Consider the following 15,575-nt stretch of genomic DNA (forward strand, 5'->3'; position numbering starts at 1 on the left):
AGCAGGGGTCGCGGTTGTCGGACACTGTGGCGGCGAGTCATGTAGGACAGTCGGCAACCCCGGTGGTATTTCAAGAGGGCCAATCGTACTGCTTTTAAATTGCTGGAGTCAGCACTGTCATTTAATTTATTTACATTTCAGTTGAGAGCCGGTGGACGGCATTGTCTTTATTTTCCGAGTACTCACGGTGGGCCTTCTCCAACAGCCCTATGGGCGTATCGCGGGAGGGAGTTCGCGGCTCGTACCCGGAGTATACGCGCACTGTGGTTGTAGTAGCACTAAAACCAAAGACTTAGTAATGTTGATTAGGTGTATGTGATTTAAAATGACTTGCATGGCATGTAGTGCATATGATGTGTTGTGATGTGTGGACTGTTGTGTGTAGTCCACCTCTCTACTTACTGAGCTAGTGAGCTCATTCCACGTGTACACCCCTTTTTAGATGATTTTGCAGGACATGCATCTGAGGAGCAGGGGGTGGGTCCCACCGTCGAGTTCCCTGAGGAGGACTGGTGGACCCCTGAGGAGTTTGAGCACGGCGTAGACTGCGCGTGTGAGAGCTATGTCGCGGGGCAGCGGTTTTGAGGCCGAGCTGAGCTCCAGCCTTGATACCGATGCCGGGCTGCGTACTCTGATGTTTTTGATAATTTCCTGTATATAATTGATATTCAAACTTTATTCTTTTTGTGTATATATATCATGCCTTCGGGTCCAAATGTATATAATTATGGTATCGCCATTTGGGTATCAGGTATATGGGAATTATTACAGGTAAAACTTAGTCTTCCGCTGATTTGATGAGTTGATGTTAGTGTGTGTATGCTGTGGTGGAATACAGTGTCTGATGATCCTGGCAGGTTTGGGTTAACCGGTGTTAACTCGGTCACCGCTCCGGTTCAGTGCGAACGGGGTGTGACAAACAGTATTTTAAGTAAATGGTTTTTGCCGTGGATTTTCTGGCATAAATCTAATATAAAACCAAATTGGTATGACCCATTACTTTTATGCCTATATAGTTATTGCAGTTTTGAATATCACATTTATTTTTGTAAATTAGAACCATAATGCTTCTCTTCCATTCATCTGGAATTTTCCTTGTGCCCATAATCTTATTAAACAACTTGGTTAGCTAAGACGAACCGTAGATTCCTAAGTTCGTCCACACTTCTATTGGGACCTTATCTGGGCCTAATGCCTTGCCTACTTTCATCCTTCATAAAGTATAGTTATCAAGGCGACGCCTAGGTGATAAGGCGTTTCATTCTGGACTGGCGCCTTGGTCACCTATGTGACAAGGCGTTGCCTTGATTTTTTTTCCTTCCTCCCTCGCCTTGGATCATCTTACGCCTTGATATTCTTGCCTTAAAGTTTCTTTTACTTCGAACACCCTAATTTTCAGATACATCTTTAGTAAATTTCTTAATACAATTAATTAGTCGTTCCACGTCGTATTAGTGTCTCCTTGAAAGTCCCATTTTCCTAGTTTGACCACTTTATCAATAAATGATTTCAATGTCTCTCTTTTTAAGCTCCACCACCTTATCTTAGGCAAATAAGCTCACCTTTCTTACGATTTTACGTTATGAGGCACATATCCATTACCATTAATCTATGTTGTATGGATAGGCTCCTTACATTCCTTACATAACAATCTATCAGACCTTCTAGTTAGGAAGAAATATATTTGGCTACTATGATGCTCACTTTCGAAGGTATCTCTTCTCTCTTTTCATGTAAGCATTTACAATAGATAAATCATAAGCCATAATAAAATCTAAACTGAGATCCCCTTCCCATTCTTCTCTCCAAAAACATACCCTTCATATACACTTTCATAGCCTCTACAATCTCTCCCAACATTCCATTTAAATCACCCCTATAATAAACTTTCTCCTTAACTAAAACCTTGCACTAATCCATCCATGTGCTTCCAAAATTGTAACTTACTATGTTCCTCCTCCTACAACTCAAGCTTGATAGATAAAATCCTATCTCCAAATTTTAACATCCACCACATCATTCTTTAAATATTTATCCACTACTATGCCCGCTCCACTTCTATTACTTCCGTCCCCCTTAGACCAAAGTTTAAAGCCGTCCAACTCCCTAGCTTTTTTACCTTCCATTAGTTTCTTGAATACAAACTATATTAATCCTTCTTCTCCTCATCATATTTGTCAATTCTAGACTTTTACCCCTTAAAAGATCCAATGCTCGAAAATGCTAACCTAATCCTACTCTTTTGGATCAGCTTCTTTACTTGCACTCGTCCATGGTGCAAGAACCCTGGCCTACTTGTCACCACATCCAGGTGCCGACACGGCACGTCGCTTACAAGGGACGCCCTAGCTAACCCTTGCTCACTTTTCACTTCACCCTGGTCACTTTCTATGAAACTTACTGATGTTTTAATTCTATCGAAGTCATTAATATTATTTCATTCAGTTATCTTTAGTGGAACTTTATGATTCATATCATCAGTCTTTGAATGTTGCAGAAGAAGAAAAGGAAAGTGGCTTCTTTTCTCCTCAGATTGATGACCATTTTAGCGGATCGCATACTAATGAAATAAATCTACTGAGTCATTTTCCACATTCTTCCATGGGTTCTCGGTCTGGTTTCATCTCGGACAGTTGCTCCATTGGGAAAGGGAACCCTTCTGGAATTGAAGGGCCACTAGAATTCAACAGTTCAAGGCATGAAAGTTCCACAAGTCTCTGTGATAACACTCTTGAAGGGGACACTGAAGCCACTAAAAAGTTAGATGGTGAAGAAATTGAAAAATATCAGGCTCCAACTTGCAGGCAGGTTTCTGCCTTCGATGTACTGTGTGCTGCATGCAAGCAACTGCTTTTTCGACCTGCAGTGCTCAACTGTGGCCATGGTAAGCTTTTGAGTTGTAATTTTTCATGGCAGCTGTTATCAAGACACAGCATTGGGAAAGTCCAAATCAGTATGATTATTTTGATGTTTCTTTCTCTGCAGTGTATTGTGAATCCTGTATTGTAACTCCAGGGGTTGAATTGCTTAGATGTCAAGTTTGTCAAAGTTCCCATCCAACAGGGTTGCCAAAAGTATGTTTGGAGCTGCATCATTTCTTGGAGGGACAATTCCCTGAAGGATATGAGCTGAGAAGAGAGGCAGTTCATTCCTGTCAAAGTGGAAGAGCATCAGCTTGTATGTTTCAACCATGTAATGTGGTTTATACTTTGACAAATGATGATATAATTTCATATTTTCATATTGAATAAACTATACATAAATGCACATGGGAAATTATTCTTGTGGTTGTTTTTTTGTATTTGTATTGGTCTATTTTTTCTGAAGTCCTTTGGTTTTCTGCTGGGCCCTGATGCAGCTTCCTTTTGTGTGATTGCTTTAAGTCTCCATTTCATTGTATGTGGCTTGGAATGGCAATGGGCGGGTTCAGAACAGATATCACCAGTACCGTACATGGCGTCATGGACCACTTAAAAGGTGCAAAACCATATCCTACTCTGCCCCATAAAAGATGCAAGGGGGTTCCTTAACTTTACAATGTAATCAGGATGGGTGCCCTTGGGCTATGGCAGGTGGGGCAGGTAGGGTAGGTACCTTGAGCTTTCAAATACCATACCGACTGTAACCCAAGAATGGTCATACAATATACCTGACTCATTACTGTGGGGTGGGGTGAGTCACAAGACACATATGTGCATTTTCAACCAACTAGGGAAGCTAGTGGATCACCTTTGTTCATTGGTTGTTTTCTACAGGTGGGTGGTCAGATTTCCTTCCTCTTCATAGGCTTCTTGAATTTTCCTTTTACGAAGAATGCTGATATCATTTTACCCTGTCCTGTTGTTTCTGGAATGAAAAAAATGCTAGGTTTTGCAAGCCAAATTTGCCTCATGTGGTATTCTCTTTGGGCAGGACTTGTTTTTCTTTCGGTCATCTGTTATAAGGTTGAGGAGGTGACGTGGTTTAGTATGGCTTTTTTTTTTTCAGGACTTTGAGAAAATAAAGGAAATAATTAAAACAATATAGAACTTATAGGAATCTAGAAACAAAGCATGACTATGTACTCTAAAATTTGGAGAACGACTATTTGAGATATAGAAAGTATCATTGGTAGCTAGTGATATGAGTTGTCTGTTCAATCTAGATATTTGAAATATGGTTTATGTGTTGAAATGTTTTGTAAACCATGTTAATGAAGTTGTACAGCCATAAGCGAACCCCCCATGGGAAAGAAAAAGAAAGGGATATGGCATAACACGGCAACACTGCTCAATACCATCCAGAATTACTGGATAGCTCGACGTTCAAGGGCATCTCTTTATATATTTTTTGGTACTCATAGATGCATGCCTTTGGTTCTTTGTATTGTTTGAATAGGACTTACCATTTAGTTTCGATGCAATTTAGGTTAGAGCTATTTGATAATGACAGGTGCCTGTTGTGGTTCCCATCAAGTGAGCCTCCTTTACATGGTCAAATTTACTTGTTTTGTGGTGCTCCGAATACATGCTAATATTCAGAACAGCAGCATATGATAATGATAATAAAAGGAGGAGAAGAGATCTCTGGGCCAAAACCACCAAGACTTAAATTGCTAATCTTAAATTGTAATTTGATATTAAGTCCCCAAACATAGATCTGAACCCTAGTAGTTTTTCTTCCATTTTTTTCTTTTGCTGGAAAATTAGAGCAATTACTCCAGGGTTATTTTATTCTTATTTGGGCCCACAACTTGTAGGATAGTTTCTCCCCAGCCCGTCCTACCCCAGTTATTATCTCTTCTTCATTATAAATTTCACAATCTTAAGATATGTCTTCTGCTAGCTAGGTAACAACGATCAAGCTTCTTCTTCCCCAACCTTGGCTGGTCAGTACATCCTGTCATCTTCCAACAGTATAAAATTCTAGTAACTTTGTCCTCTTTCAACAATCCATGCGTCAATCCACTTCTGCTATTATCAGTAATGGTATGTTTAAGTGATGCACAGAATCAAGGCTGAACCATGTTGACCCTTCGGGCAATCTCGACCCAGACGAACTGGGTCCGGTTGGATTTTTGGGTTTAGTAGGATATTTTAGGATTTTATTTATTTTGGGGAAATCTATTTTTTTTTTTGGTAGATATTAGGCTAAGTAGAAATTTCCAATTTGAGTATTATTTTGTTTTAATTTTATTAGTATAGATCTTAGGAACAAGGTTTATGATCTCGCTCTCACCCCACATCTTGCTGATCCAAAAAAGAGAGATCTGGCGATATCTCGCCGAGATCATGTATTTTTTCCCCGGTCGACTCGGTGGTTTGTCTTGGTCGCCATATGGTCTTTGTAGCCTCTAAAACTTGGTAATACACTATTTTAGCCCTTCTAAACATAATGGAAACATCAATTTTTTTTTTTAAATTCAAACCTAAAATAGTACTTTAACTTCATACCTTATGTAAGTAGTCTCTGACTTTTCGGACCCTAGGCTAATATGCTCTTTTCCACAATCCACATTCGAAACTTCGTGCCTTATGTAAGTAGTCTCCGACTCTTCGGACCCTAGGCTAGTATGCTCTTTTCCACAATCCACATTTGACAATTAACACATGAGACAACATAATCATAAGAATTTAAAAGACATCATAGATAATTACTTAATTGCTTAACAATTAACATTAATGACTGATGAGTCACATTCACATACATTGAAAATTTAAAATGACATAAACCACAACAACATAAGGTCAGCATTATATGCATCATTTATTCAACCAGTAAAAAAAAAAAAAAAAAAAAATATATTTTCCTCCAAGAATCCATAGATCAGTGTTATAGGCATCACTACCATCACATATAAAAAAAAACCAATGTAAACCAACAAATATTGATGATATTTCTATGAAAAAATGGGTTTGAGAAGGTTTTTTTTTTCCTAAAATGGTTCTTGAGAAGAAAAGTAACTCCAAATGTGGATGAGGAGGTAATATTCTCTACTCTTTAAGCATCAATGGGTATAGGAATGGAGATCCTCAAGTAAAAGCACCAATATCTTTGCTCCTTAATGTTTTTTCTTCAAAAAAGTAGATAAAGAGAGGCAAGACAGAGCGAGATCTTGGCGAGGTTTGGCGAGATCTTGAGATCTCGGTCGAGTTTTGTACAATTTATACCTCGCCATGCATTCCCGTTTTGCCTTTCTGAAAAGACGAGATATTTGTGAGATCTCGCCGAGATCTTAAATCACGCTTAGGAAGTAATTAGGAGATCCTTTTCCCTTTTTAGTTAGATTCTTAATTTATTTCAGTTTCATAATAGGAAAATAGGGTTCTAGTGAGTCTTTAAATAGTGATATTCTTGTAATCAATTGACATGTTTTGAAGAATGAATTTATTGAGTGTTTATGGTGCCGGGTAGGTGCAAAATCATGGTCGTGTGACCACTTCTCTTCCGCCCCCTTGAGCGATCTCTCTCTCTCTCTCTATATATATATATTTCGACTTCTTCTTTCCCTTCCTTCTTTATTACTTCTGTTTCCCTTCCTGTACTGGCAATAGTACTGGTTTGGGAGGAGTTCCATAGAATTCCATCATCCCAACCCAAATCAATCTCAAGTTCTGAGAATCTATTCTACAGTGTTGGGTGACCTAACTTGCAGATTTTGAGGGACGAAGGGCTTCCCTTTAGAGAGAAACAACATGGGTTGTAGAGCTGGTTCTTACTCTACCCAGCCCTAACTTGCTGAATTTTTCTTGACTGTAATCCTTGATCTTTGGATCTGCTCTTTGATGGAAACATTAGGGATCTGAGTGGAGAACACTTGCTCCAAGTTGCAGGTCGATTCGAGTTCATCTGATTGAGTTCTCTCAATCTGAAGCCTCCCTAGTTCTCAAGCCACTTTTGACTGAAGGTAGAAGAAGACACTTCATTCCACTTACCCACTATTATTCATTTGCTTTAATTTCATTACCCTCTTTCCTTTAATACCCTTCCCATCTTCCTTTATTCCCATATATCCCATACCTTAACTTTGCTTCCTAATTTGTACCTTCACAATAATTTATATTCCTTCATATCCCATCACTTAGTTAAACTACCCCTTACCCTTTTAAGATTCCCTATCTTTATAAGTATGCCACTCTGTTATAAACTCAAGCTATTTACTGTTTTGCCATTAGTTCTTTAACTTGAGTTATCTAACAATTGGACGGGCCCATAAGCGATCCGATTCCGGTTTTGGAACCCAGATCCGCATCATTAAGGTCTTTGTCTCTTCGGTTACAATCTTCCTCTTCATTAAGCTGACTGCTACAGAATTTTTCTGGTTGGATCTTAAATTTATTGAAAAGTGGGATCTAAAAAATTGTAAGTCTCAAACATACATTTTTGGGGAAAATAGGAAGCTGAGCAAAAAATGTTGAAGTTGTAAAACTTGGGGAATTAGAGACACACATTCCTTGTGAACACCTCTACCCAGGGGTTGTCTCAACTTCTAATCTAAACTAGTGATTTTGACTTTCTTATTCTTCATTTTTCTTGCGGTAATTAATAAGTTCATTTCAAACCTAACTTCAAAGTAGCTTTGACAACTATTACTTGACAAAACCAGCTTGTAAACAATGAGTGTAAAATAAATAAATAAACTCTCTCTCTCTCTCTCTCGCCCTTCCCGGAAGGTTTTTTCATTGTCTGCTGCTGTTGGGAGCTTCCTGGCCATGAGGCTGGGCTGCTCCCCCCCTCTCACCCTTCCTTCTCCTTCTCTCATCCTCCCCCTCTCACCCTCCAGTCTTCTTCCTCCTCTTCTCTCTTTCTTTTATTCTTCTCCCTCTCCCTTTTCTCCTTCCTTTTCTGTCTCACACGATCGGGGGGTCGCGACCCACCCTTGCCGACCCCCTTGAGATTCCTTACCGTCAAGCCTCAAATCTGGTGAGTTTCTTGAGCCAATGCTCGAATCTGGAGAGATGTTGTGTCGCTGGCTTTGCTGCAGATCAGATATGGTCCTTGTTGTCGCTGAGTTCTCCACTCTCTGCTGCAGCAGCCTATCCATGAGCCGTTGCCTAGTTCGTGTGTAACTTGCCGCTGACCAAGTTGCAGCCTAGATCTAGTTTTGCCAGTTTCTCCATCTCCTCCCAGAACGATTCGTTTGCTCCGCCGTTGCCCTCAAGGCCAGCCACTTGCATGGCCATCAGCCCGCCTCGCCGTCGCCCTCCGCAAGGCCCGTGCCCCTCCTGCCGCGACTGTCAACAACGCTTGGCCAGCTTCTCGCTTGGTTGTGGCCCTACGCAAGGCCAGCGCCCCACTGCCGTGGCTGCCTTTCTTGCCGGAAGAGCTCCGAATCTGTCTTGGCGGCTAGGATGTTGAAGTGTGGAGACATGTTAAGTAGGGTTTGGTGGAACCCTACTTGGAATTGTCTTGTTTACCCCTCTTCTTTAATTTGGGCTTCTTGGTTCTTGTCTGTCTACCCCATGTGGGTTTTGAGCTTTGAGTTGTGTTGCCCAATTGGGATTGATTTTTAAGCCCATGTGAGCTTTTGTGATGTAATGTACATGTGTTTATGGACATGTTTTTGAGTCTTTGGTGACCCTTATTGGGTTTGTAACCTCCCCTTGTACTTTCCCTCCCCTTCTTTTAATGCATTTATTTATTCACCAAAAAAAAAATAATAATAATAAATAAATAAATAATTTTCTAATGTTTTAATAAGCTGACCTTGTAATATCTGGAAATGGTTACCAAATATCCTGAAAAGTAATGTGACCTTTCACAGCAAGGGGGTCACAGAAAACAATGCAGATTTCATGAGGATACTATCTGTGCAGTCAGAACATGTTTTTGTCCTGCTGATGAACAGATACTTTCTATCCATATGCCACTGCTACAATTTGCGACAAAAGGAATGTATGTGGTCTTTATTTGATTCCATTGTCTTAGCACCTTTATCTCTTCTACTAAAGCTTATGTGTGCTTGCAGCTGCAACACAAGATGTGAAACAAGGTGCAAAGTCATTATTTCCACCTAAAGACTTGTTTTATTGGTTGAGAGAGCATGGATCAAAAGTTCACATTGGATTTGGTTGTGATTCTTGTGGGGTATGCCTGTGATATCCATATTCCCCATTATTTTTTGCATATGTATGATATCCATGTTTGGCCAATGTCTGACCTTATCAGCTACATGCTAGGTACTTGCTTTTTGAATTCTTAGTGTATATTTATATTAGTAGAGCAATTTCAGATGTATTATTCCTTTTCATAACCGTTAACTATTGTAGACTCTATGATATTGCCATATTGGTTCTACTATGGCACCAGTTCATTGTTGTACAGGTGATATCTGTCATGGTAACTTGCACCCAAAAAAAAAAAAATGAAGGAAGATATCTGTGATGGTAACCAGTACTTCTTGCTGAAGGGATGTTCACTTTTCACTATGGGGCTGTATTTCATCCCAGGCTAAGGATTCATAAATCCCTTAGAAAGCCAGAATCACAGGAATTTAGAAACCAAAACCAGTAGTGAGAGAAATCATAATACATTCAAACAGGTCTGATGTCTCTTAGATTCAAATCGAGTAGCCTGTTGAACAGGATGAATTATCCTACAGATCAAGATCTGTCTCTAATAGTTGGATTGAAGGTTACAGTGGTTTTCTACTGAGATTAGGGAACTGAAAATCCATATGAGACACTGAAATCGGTAGCAGTACTTTAAGGAATCAAACCAGAGTATCATATATGGATTCAAGAATTGGAGAACCAGAATATTAACTGCAAAAAGATCTCAGAAAATAGAGATTTTAAGAAGTTGACTAGAAGTAGGGGTCTTGAATTTGACTAGAAATTTGATGTTTTCAGAACTGAAGTTAAACCTAGAACTAATAACAACAGGAAATTGATAGAGTTTTTAATGAACAGAATAATAACTAAAGAAAGAAAACAAAATTAAGCCAAGAAGAGGATATGTGTTGAGGAATCCCACCTGTGACACTACCTTGGAATCATCAGCAAGGCTTTCTAGGAATCACCACCACCACCACCAACAACAACAAAGCCTTATCCCAACTTAATGGGGTCAGCTGTACCTCCTGAATCACTACAGTAGAGATATTCTGAATCACCACAGAACTAATAGACCGAATCCAAAAGCCCATTATTCAAATCGTTGGGGCTTTTAAGCCTTAAAATGTATTTTATAAAACTGAAAAAGACAAAAGTTCAGACACACTCCATTGACCTGCAGTAGGGAGTAGTCAAAACAGTACCAAACAGAATTGAATCCCAGAGAACAAATTCCAGCAATAGGAGAAAACTCATGAAATAAAATCCAGCAATCAGATGACCTGAAAAGCAGGTCGAGCTATTTTAACAGGGAGATTTTTTTCTGAAAATTTCAGCAGGATCCAAGGTTTGGATCAGACTTATGTAGGATTCCTAGTAGAACTAGGAAAGTGGCAAAACTAGGAAACTAAAATTCTGATGAATGATCATATTGTAGAATATTAAACCCCACCCTAAATTGATGCTATGTTATTAAAAACAGAAGAATCAGATCAACAGAAAAAGGTACCGATTTCAGCAACTGAGAGTATAGAACCAATCCTACTTGAAGTAGGACTTCACTATTCAACCAACAGAATTTAGATCTGAAAACAGAATACAAAAGATAAAAATTTCAGTTGATGATTTCTGAGAACTGATTCCAAATCAAGTAAGAACTCACATCCAAATCAACAATTCCTAGTAGAGAAAGGACTGAAGATTCAAAGGCAAAGGCACCCGGGAACACCAAAAGGTATTTGGATGGATCAAAGACCAACCTAACCTTGATCACACACAAGGGAAGAACATACCGTGTTAGGCAGCAAAGACGAAGCTTTTCATTAGTCAAAATTCGTGTGCAATGCTTGCTCATAAACATCTATAGAAAACTCAAAAGTAACCCAAATACTGAAAAAGAGGCCTAACCATATCCTTAACTAAACAGGGCTGGACTCAAAACAGGGCTAAACTGACTAGGAAACTGAAAGAATAAAGAAAATCAAGTATGCTTAGCCTCTACCCATATTATAGGCCTATTATAAGAAAACCCATTGGACTAAAGGCCCAACTCATATATAATATAACCCAACCCAAGGCTTATTTCTAATAAAATAAGCCCATTTAGGTGATTTAACATTTTAACTGCATCAAGCAGTCTTTCAAAGATATTCTAACTTGACTCAACCACCTAATAACAACCCAAACTTGATAAGGTAATCTCTTCCCTTGCGCAGGCTAAGAGGAGAGTCCCTAACTGATTAAATAACTTAATCATAAAAGAAATAAAGACCCAACTAAAAAAGAAAACTTCTCCCCTATTGCAGACTTAAAAGGGAGGAAGCCTAAAGACTCTAAACTGAATAAACAACTGAAATAGACTTCAAAACAGATCTAGAATTTATGAGAGGTCTTCCAGTTTATCTAAACATCTTAAACACTAATAAAATAAAGAAAATAAACTCCTAAAAGCTAGTCCATGATTTGGAGAAGCTTGGGTGAACCAGAACTTGAATCTCCCACACTTCCATTCTAGGATTAGGTCTACAGTCCCAAAAGAAACTAGAAAATGAAATTCTAACTCAAATAGAAAAAGGAATCAGAAAATAAATAGAGAAGATGCTAATTTTTTGTCTTTTCAGAACGTGAAGCTTTAAAGAGATGTTGCATTAGATATACCAAGACACATCAGAATTGTTCCATATTCTAAATGGTGTTCTGCAGATCCTAACAGACGATATGGCTAAAAGAAATAGAAATGTCTGAATGCTAAGATGGTATGACAGGTATGGTTTGGGTACTGTTCTGCACAACAGAAGACCCAAGATAGGTTTGAGTGCAGGTGATTTAAGAGGTCTATTGGTGGTTGATTGGATGCTAAAGATGAGATTCATAAAGCAAACAGCTGACGGAGATCAAAGTAGAGGTGCAATATAGGCTGGGCCTTGGATCCAAAAAAAAAAGGGGAAAAAAAATTCAAGTAAGAATGCTGGACAGAGAAGCAAGTGATGGGCAGACACTTTAGAATCCACCTAATACTAGCAACATAATTCAAAAGATTGAAAAAAGTGGCACATGTCTGGGACCTACTTGCTATGAAGTCACCTAGGAAGATGCCCATGTCAGGCATAGCTTTAGCCTTACTTAATTTTTTGAATGCACAGAACTTTTAGAAGCCCCTATGGTTGATTTTCCTGGCTTGATATGACACATTACCTGAACCTTATTCAAAATAATTCCTTCTTAATATGTTTACGGAATTTTTTGGGCTAATCAATTGATTGTCTCGAAGATATTTTAGTCTATTTCCTGCAAAGGGCTTGGAAGTACTGAAAGTTTGTGGGTTCATCTCTGCAGATGTTTCCAATAATCGGAGAGAGATACAATTGCAAAGACTGTATGGAGAAAGTAGGCTTTGATCTCTGTGGAGAATGTTATAATACTTGCTCCAAGCGTCAAGGAAAATTCAATCAACAGCACACACCTCAGCATAAGTTTGCGCTTATTTCACCAGAAAAGTCACAAAAGTTTATGCGGAGGATGATGGCAAAACTATCTACTGGTGGTTCTGTTTCTATTCTCTCTAGTGATTCTTCAGAGGATTCACAAGAGGCTTTGTCTGATCCTCTTCATGGTGATGCTCTGGAAGTTCTAGAAGATGGTTCTGTTGCTCCCATAAATTCCTATGATGCTCCAGAGGATCAAGAAGATGCTTTGCCTGTTCCCCTGCTCTATGGTGATGATCTGGAGGTTGCTGATAATGATTCTGGTGCTCAAATCTGATCTGATGATGCTCTCATACCACCTTCCAAAAATGTAAGTAACTCAAACTTGCTCTCTGAGTTTTTGGCTCTAATGATGGGAGATCATTATGTGAACGTTTGAAATGGCATCTGATATTTTTTCTTGGAATGTTGTCCTTGCTGACAAATAAGCACAAGCCACTGCATGAAGGCTTATTCCTCTTTTTACTCAAATATTTGGTAAATAAAAGCTACCCTTGTGGCAATACATACTGTTTGTGATTGGTATAACAATTTTTTAGATATCTGCATCAATACTTCAAGAAAACCTAATGGCAGGACTGTAGCTTAATGGTGGTTGATTACTTGATATGAAATAAACAGTCTGAGCGAAGTTCTAATGTCCGCATTCTGTTACTGCATTCAAGTGACTTCTGGACTTTCCTTCAGGACTAATTATTACATTATGCCTCTATAGCTATTATAGCTCTGAATATCACCTTTATTTTCATAATTCGGAACTACAATACTTTTCTCCCATTTATTTGGAATTTTCCTTTTGCTCATAATCTTATCAAACAGCTTGGTTAGTCAAGATAAACCACATAATCCTATGCTCTTCCACACTTCTACCAAAAAATACCCCCTACGGTAGCTATAACTTTTAACAGCCTTAATGGTCTTGCCTTGACTGTGCAGCCTACCATTACTTCAAGTACCATGCCGCACACCATCCTCTAAGCTACAAGTTAAGAGATCTAAAAAAGGAAAGGCGGGGGAGGGGGTGGGTGTTGAGCTGTCATTGTGCTGAGTTTTGAGATCAGGATGAGATACTCTTATCAGTAGTGTTGCACCATGATCACTTAATCTTTTTTGCTTTAGCTGAGCTGGGTTATTATGATGGTAATTTAGTTGGTTTGGGGACTAAATCTTAACTTGTGTGGTGTAGAATCTTAACTATCACCGGGGTTGAGCACATCAATACCTGTCTAAACATGTATCTACAATTTATTACTTGTCCATATTCTTATACACCGTAATGAGATCTTGCCTTTTACATTTTTTTTGGTGAGTATGAAAATTCTTCTCTTAATTTACTATTTTCTCTGTTCATATGCTCTTGAAAGCTCTAAACTACATTTCTTCTTTAGCCCAAAAGCTATATATTTCCTTTTAGTGTTTTCTATGTTGAAACTGGTTACAGTTAGACTGGAACAACTTTGTCCTGCCTCCCCTCTTTCCACAGCCAAAAGAGATGATAGAAAAAACATTTTTTTTTGGTTGCAAAAATGAGAGATTAAGACAACTGATTGAGCTTTACCTCTTGGAAATAGGAAGAGAAGGGGTTATGAACCATGGCTGAGTTGGAGGCTTTAAAGGGCAAGGATCAAACGATGAACAGCACCAGAGGACAAATTTTTGCATCATAGATAGGGTATTGGTGCTCAATCAGTGGAACAGATATGACTAGAGGACATGTAGTACAAGAGATTCTGTGTCTTGGCTTACCCAAATATAGAAACCTTCACCTTATGCAAGTTCTGTTCATATCATTTGTGTACTTCATCTGTTTATCTTAAATTTTATATATGGTGTATCACAAAAATGTTGTTTACCGGAGAATGAAAGTGAGGAGTACTTTAATTTAAGTATAATAAATCATCTTTTTTGAAAAGAAAAGCATTACTATTAGACAACATAGTTTGTTACATCACTTCTACTTATCACACAGTTTCTCCTACCATTATGCATTGATAAAACTATATCTATTATGTAGTTCATAGCTGGGCAACTTGTTACATCTTTATGGTGGAATGTTATAGACCCTGATAGTTTCTGAAGTTGAGAAAAGGTAGCAAAATGTAGGTGACCACACTTCTTTGGTAAGTTGTGGAATAAGGTGAGATTACATGATGGCTGAGAACCATACTTCATTTATGTTCCATCCTCTGTCCCTTGCCATTCTCAACCTTGTTAGGATTCCTTCTGCCCCAACTTTCTCCTTCTGAGTAGCGATAGTAGAATTTTACCTACATATTTTTGTACAATTATGTTTTAGAATAATTCAGGGACCTGTATCCTTGTGTATGTGTTGAATGGGCTCCTGTGTCCCCTGCCTTCTCCCTTCCTGCACAGCACTAACCTTCAAATTATGTTTTTTTTTTTTCTGAATTAGTGAGAGAGATTATAAAACTATGGTGTTTGTCAGGAGGGTATGCTTACGTATGGGAGGATTGTTGAATTTTAGTATAAAATTTGACATGTGGCCAATCTACCTTAAACATCCAGTGGTCAAAATTGTTAGATTATTCGTCCACATGACAAAAAAAACCCTGGATGTACCAATCCACTTCCAGGTGAGGGCGTGTTGGAATTTTTTTCTCAATTACATTCTAATTTCTTTGACATATGGGCAATAGTACATGGTAGATTCATGATCCCTTCTTTAGTTTAAAATCAAAATCTGTGATAGTTCAGTGGGGGAAATATTTTGATTTCATGAGTCTTAGCTGAGGAGGCCTTAGTCAATAATTTCCACCTAAGATGTAAGAGGGCTCTATTATGATCCGTACTGCTTTTAATTCCTTAACCACCCTTTGGTTATTGTTTGCATATCTCTTCCTATGCAATGGTTCTAGACATTTTTGTACTCTCTCAATTTTTGAGTGGAAACAAACTATTTAGATTAAAAAAATATAAAATAATAGTTGAAATTTGTTAGCTTTTTGAATCTTGTGAATCACGTGAAAGTAGGATACTCCATATTTGGGGGTCAAAGAATTACATAAAATGTTCTCGATGGAAAAAAATGCGAGTAAAA

General features: G+C 38.5%; 1 protein-coding gene across 2 annotated transcripts; it reads left to right on the top strand.

Moving 5' to 3' along the window:
- Positions 1 to 2,471: 2,471 nt before the first annotated feature.
- On the top strand, positions 2,472 to 14,434 carry LOC122061761 (E3 ubiquitin-protein ligase PRT1-like). 2 transcript variants are annotated; one of them, XM_042625220.1, is made up of 5 exons: positions 2,472 to 2,884; positions 2,986 to 3,192; positions 8,948 to 9,066; positions 12,369 to 12,827; positions 14,089 to 14,434. In XM_042625220.1, exons 1-4 carry the CDS (start codon positions 2,602 to 2,604, stop codon positions 12,792 to 12,794), a joined length of 1,035 nt encoding a protein of 344 aa, XP_042481154.1. In that variant the 5' UTR covers positions 2,472 to 2,601; the 3' UTR covers positions 12,795 to 12,827; positions 14,089 to 14,434. The 2 variants fall into 2 exon arrangements, with proteins under 2 accessions (XP_042481154.1, XP_042481155.1); XM_042625221.1 differs by having other exon boundaries at positions 2,473 to 2,884; positions 2,986 to 3,177.
- The last annotated feature ends 1,141 nt before the right edge of the window (positions 14,435 to 15,575 follow it).

The sequence above is a fragment of the Macadamia integrifolia genome, chromosome 14 (assembly GCF_013358625.1).
Source record: "Macadamia integrifolia cultivar HAES 741 chromosome 14, SCU_Mint_v3, whole genome shotgun sequence".
In the NCBI taxonomy this organism is placed as follows: domain Eukaryota; kingdom Viridiplantae; phylum Streptophyta; class Magnoliopsida; order Proteales; family Proteaceae; genus Macadamia; species Macadamia integrifolia.